Here is a 6,000-nt window from a genome sequence, read left to right as displayed (position 1 = left end):
TACACCACAAGTTCAAAAGTTCTTTATTTTCTTAAATTTCGTGCCCAATCAAATAAATTGGAGAATCATTTATGCATAGTTAAATGATTGAACTTTACATGCAAAAAAACATATCTTTTATTTACTATTTGTTTGGTGCAAACACTTTCTCTATACATATGCTTTAAGAAAGGCAAGTGAAGTTTGAGTTTTACACTAAACAAAGCACATTCATTATATTATATTAAAAGAACTAGAAAAGGCATAGTTAATTCACAAGCTACGGTATCAAAAAAGGGCCAAAACTAAGCACACAACCCGTGACAAAGAGTACAAAAAAGATGATGCTCTTGCAAAAATATTATTTTTTTTTCCTTTTTTGGGGTACATTTCTGGATACAAACACTGTCGGCAGAACAAACTTAAATACAAATGAAAAAATTGATACGTAATTACAGTATTTATAACAAAAATAAAACAAAAGATGATATTCTCCCTTCTCTTTCTTTTAGGAAGGAGGGGTGGAGAATAGGTCCAAATTCTATTCCAATGCAAGCACTTCTCCTTCCCTTTATGTTTATGATCACCATCAACAAAGCCCTCCTAAAAACTGCCATTTTATTAAGAAAAAAATTGGGGTAAGCTTTTTTTTTTTTTTTTTTTTTTGGACCCCTTTTTATTTTTCTAAGTAAACTAACTAAATCACAATTCATACACATATTTGAGACACTCACCATTCTTCTTTCAATTCTTTATCTTCAGAAGTTCCTCAGTATACAAATTTTAATGACAACTAGCAAAAGCAAATGACCCCAATGTACCACATACTACTTCCATCAACTTTCCTGCAATACAAAGAGAGTGTTGGCAAAGATGTTAGTTAGACAACTCACAAGGAATATAAGTTGAGTAAGTAAAGAAGATATGAAGAAAAGGTTGAAAATTGGTAGAAGGATGTAAATGTTAATGTCAAATTTATAAATTTAATTATGTTAAATCAAGATATAAAAATCCATGACAGACAATCATGTAAAGGCAAGATAAAACAAAGAGCAGGTGGGGCTAGTGTTAGTCAACAAACAGGCTGGTCTTGATGTCTCTACATTCAAGTTAGGAATAATTATTGAGTACAGCTATGTTGCACAGATGCTGAAATGGAATTTTAACATTATGTCACACCCTACATTCATTTTATAAAGTGGTATAGCCTGCACAGACTTCACTTGTAGGATTATACGGTGGTCGAACCAACTTACGCGCACCTCGATTGTTGTACTAGACTTACTACTTCCCACCACTTGTGGGATTATACTAGAATATTATTGTTGGGGGTGGTCGAACCAACTTACACGCACCTCGATTGTTCTATTAGACTTACTACTTCCCACCGGCACAAGCACACTGAATTCTCCAAGACTTGGGCAAAGATTTTCACCCACTTGGCCAAACCCTAATTAGTAAATTATGTCACACCATAGATTAATACCCAATAGGCACTAAAGATTTGACTTAGTGATTAAGTATTCAACACGGTGATCATAACCATTTTGCCTAATCCAGAACTATTTTGGTTCAGTGATTAAATGTCCAACCATTGTCATTCCAGTCTTAAGATCAGTTTTACCTAACCCTATCCCTGACCAAGAATACCCCTTCCATTCTCACATTTTCCTCTCTCATAATTCAACTGCTAAAGTTCCCTGACAAAAACTAACTCCATCAAAATGGTTTTTGGATAATTGTTACAGCAAGGAAAGAACTAAACCCCCTTTTTTCCTTTTTTGTTTTGGCTCACCGACAGATTCTAGACCTACTATTTCCTGAAACTATTTGTAAGTGTCTAAATAATGCACTTACTTGCCATGTCAACCACCTTTGGCTTCTTGTAACCAAAAGTAATCTAGCCAATTAATCAATAGAAAAATGATGACAATGAAAGCTTAACTCACATATACTGCCTAATTCTTAAAACTTTGCAAAGCAAACAAGACTACCTCAACATTAAGGAAATTTAATAAATATATATGTGGGCAAAGATGACATGTTCAATCATGTGCAAAAGTTAGATACGTAGCTTAGATTCTAAGTGCAAGAATTCACCAGAAAAAGCTGGGCAACCAACTGGCTTCAAGAAAGGCCTAATGCCATGTCTTTTTTACCAACCATCAAAAAATCAACTCGGGGGAACTAAAACACACTTTATCATACCAGAATTACTAAGAAAGACACAATTCTTAACGTAGCAAAATCCAGAAAACAGAATCATAAAAACCTCATTTTATCCCCATTTTCAGCAATTTTTCAGGATCAAGAACTCCATACTTATCAATACAAAAATCAAACAGTACTTTGTGAAAATCACCAGAATTCATAAGATACAATATTTAACATCAAAAGAGCAAAATCTAAAAGGTAAAAAAACATAAAAACCTCATCTATTACACTTATAGCCATTTTTAAGATTAAAGAACTCAGAAAGACTCCATACATATCAACAAAAATCAAGCAGAATTTTGTGATAATTCACTAGAATTCATCAACAGAGCAAAATTAACGCAAAATTCATCAAAAGATGCAATTTTTAGCATCAAAATAGCAAAATTTAACATCCGCAAACTGACAAAACAAGCTGCTGTATTTAAAAACCTAACTTAATTCCCATTTTCAAGAATTAACAACTCCTAATAAACTCCATAATAGTACTCACATAACCATCCACCATCTATATTAAAAACATTCAGAATAAAATTTGATACAGCATACAAAACAAATGAATTGAATTAAAGAAGCAAAATTTACACTAATATAGCAAAACCCAAATTAGATAAGAGTAAAAAAGTTGTAGAATTTTTTGTTACCTCTTCTTGGCTTTGCAACAAGCTTAGCAACAGGGGCAGCTACTGGAGTCACCTTAATTTCCTCAATAGGAAACAGAACACCATCAACCCCTTGTACAGAGATCCTTCCATCAGTATAAATATCAGGATCAAACAAATATGCCCCTTCTTCACCTGCCCCAAATTTCACTGATCCATCAGCTTCTTCAGCCACAACTTTATGTGGTAACCTCAATGTATCATACTTCACTTTCCCAAATCTCCTCACTGCATTATACATACTCTCCTCCGTTTGGTACTCCGGTATTATATGGTAATACATTATCTGTTCTGGCGCCCCGGGTTCGCTAAGCTGATCAGTCGTCAGCTTAGCCATCGCTTCATCATTGGGCGCCAGAACAGTTAAAACATACCCTTCTGATACTAATTTACCCATTTCTGTAGCCAATGATGTTAGATTCACAAGAATGTCTGCTAATTCATTGTAACCTCCATAATGTAGGAGTGTTTGAATAAAATCTTTTACTTGACTTTCACCATCAAAGTGATGGTGGGGTCCACCTGGACCGGGAGCTGGTGCCGGGGCCAGAGATGGCCCGGGCGCTAGCGCATCGTACACTGGCAGCACCGGTGGTGCGCCAGCTGGCACAGGTGCTGGTTTCTTCAACCGGTGAGTTCTCGGGTCAACCTCCGGTGCACCTTCCGGCAGCACGGCGGAGATTGACCGGAGACTTCTTCGGGTGTTGAAATCTTGCTGAACCGATTTGGGTATCAACACGCGCTCAATCCCATGAATTACACCGTCGGGTTTGATAATATCGTCTTGCTTAATAATCATAGCACTGCTCACCATTTTCTCACCGTTCTTCTCCACAACATTCACATTCTCATCTCCAGGATACAAGGTCGCGTGCACACGCGCCGGCCATTGGTTGGAAACAATGCGAGTGGGAATCATGTGGAACAGCAACAAATTTTGTAAGGACCTGAGATTCCCAGGTTCAAGCAAGAAACGCTTGAACTCAGGGTCCAAATCACGTTCAAGAGCCTCATTTTTAGGGGCAAAAATGGTAATGTTGTGTTTAGAAACAGCTTCTTCAAGTGTTTGAAGCAAAAGGGCTTTTTCAACTAGCTCAGAAAGCTCAGTGTAGTGAGAATCCAAAAGAGCTACAAGAATGGAGTTTGAGTTGATTTGGGGTGCCGAAGTTGTGGGTTTTGCAAATGTTGCAGTTGGGTTTTCTTGCAATGTGGCAGTTGCAATGGAGAAAAGGAGTATAACAGTGAAGATGAAGAGATTGCTAACGCCATAGATCTGAAAATCCATGGCCAAAAGACTTGAGCTTTCTCTCACTAGAATGTGTTTTGCTTTCTCTCTCTAGTTTCTTCTCTGTTCTGAGAGTGTCGGTCGAACAACGTGTAGTGTTTTGTGGGTTTGTGCCTTTGCCTCTTTGATAGTAAAGGAAAGTGTATAGTAGTAGTAGTAGTAGTTGTTGTTTGGTGGAATAATAAATAATTAGGAGGGTCAAGGGTTATTTTCTATTTTCTATTTTCTCTTTGTTCTGTCACTCATGTGTATTTGGAATTTGGAGACTTTGGCTTCAAGTGAAGACACATATAATAAGAGTATTACATTTTAGTTTTTGGGCAGTTGGAGTTGGACAACTTTGGCTTCAAGTTTTTACGCACATAGATATGCTAGCAAACTAGACAATTCAGTTTTATTTGTGAGATCTTTCGTACAATAAGATTTTACCTAATTTCAACTATTAATATCGTTAATTACACTATCAATACATATAAATTTCCTTGTCTGTATTATTTATTTTTAAAAAAAAATTACACACTGTTCAATAGAGTCATTTGATATTTTTAATTATAGAAGTATATATCTAAACTATTTTTATCTCTCCTTAAGCTTTTCAGTTACAAATTACTCCCTCCGTTCACTTTTACTTGACATGTTTTGACTTTTCATGCCCCTTAATAAATAATAAATGAAGTGCATAATTTACCATGATACTCATATTAATTTATACATATTTTGTTGGATTTGAAAAAATGATTTAAAATGAGTAATAAATACTGTTGGTATTACAGAAAAAAAAAATTGTCATTCTCTTGATATGCGTAAAAAAAAAATATAAACAGATTTTTATTTTTTTTTAAATATCAAATATTTTAAAACAAAATTTATCAACTGAAACTACTCATGTTTGGATTCAGAATGAGTAAATTTTAAGAAAATATAGAGTAGGAATGTTATTATTCTAGAAGGAGATTGGGTGGGTAAATTGAGATGGGCAGTAGGGTTAGCTTAAAAGTTAAAAAGGGAAGGACATGTGGAGAAAATAGAAATGGAAAGGTCAAAGGAGCCAATGAAAAGGTAAGCTCAGAGTTTTGGGGGGTTAAGTTGAAGTTACGATAAGTTTTTGGTTCCCTCCATAATTAACAAGAGATGGGAACTAAGCTAAGGGGGTTTCCTTTTGTTGTTTAGGTGGGGAGTCGAAACAGGCTGTAATGTGGGGGCCACGCGACCAGTGGCGATTGTCAATATTCATTGCATTAAGCGGCTCTGACGGTGGCTTAATTAGCTGCACTTCCATTTGTATTTTAAACCACGCCGCTTCTCTTGCTTTTTGTTTTGTGTTTTCTTTTTTTTCTTTTCTTTTTTTCTGTCCAATGTTTTGTATTCTTTTTGGTGATCTGATTAATTTAAATTTGTGACGCATAAGATCGTTAAATAGAGGAAGCACTCTATGCTTTAATGACTCAAATTCAACGTCACTAATTAAGCTAGCGTTTGAATATAGATTTGGTTTAAATTTGAGGAAAAAAAGAGTTTTTGACATTGTATTGAAAAATAATTTTTAAAAGTTTGAAATTGTGTTCGGACATATATTTTACTTTAAATGTTAAAGTTTTGTGAGTGGAAGAAAAAACTTTCACCCAAAAACTAGCCCAGATCTATTTTTTAGAGCTTGAAATTATTTCGAAAACTGATCAAATTTCATAAACAAACAATATTTTCAAACTTTAAAAAAAATAGTCAAAAATTATGTCCAAACAAGAGCTAATTAAGAGTAAGGGTGTGTTTGGTACGAAGAAAAATATTTTTCATAGAAAATATTTTTCCAAAAAATGTTTTCATGAAAAAAGAGTGGGTTTATCACTTATTTTCCCTTGT

The 6,000-nt window shown here is 34.8% G+C and overlaps 1 protein-coding gene across 1 annotated transcript; it reads right to left on the bottom strand.

The window, feature by feature from the left end:
- Positions 1–324: 324 nt before the first annotated feature.
- Positions 325–4,298, bottom strand: LOC104091460 (fasciclin-like arabinogalactan protein 17). Its single transcript, XM_009596798.4, has 3 exons — positions 2,838–4,298; positions 714–824; positions 325–589 (listed from the first exon to the last, which is right to left on the bottom strand). Exons 1-2 carry the CDS (start codon positions 4,138–4,140, stop codon positions 763–765), a joined length of 1,365 nt encoding a protein of 454 aa, XP_009595093.1. The 5' UTR covers positions 4,141–4,298; the 3' UTR covers positions 325–589; positions 714–762.
- Between the last annotated feature and the right edge of the window lie 1,702 nt (positions 4,299–6,000).

The sequence above is a fragment of the Nicotiana tomentosiformis genome, chromosome 2 (genome assembly GCF_000390325.3).
Source record: "Nicotiana tomentosiformis chromosome 2, ASM39032v3, whole genome shotgun sequence".
Classification (NCBI taxonomy): domain Eukaryota; kingdom Viridiplantae; phylum Streptophyta; class Magnoliopsida; order Solanales; family Solanaceae; genus Nicotiana; species Nicotiana tomentosiformis.
The sequence above is the reverse complement of the archived record's forward strand: the minus strand, read 5'-3'. Positions and strand labels throughout refer to the sequence as shown.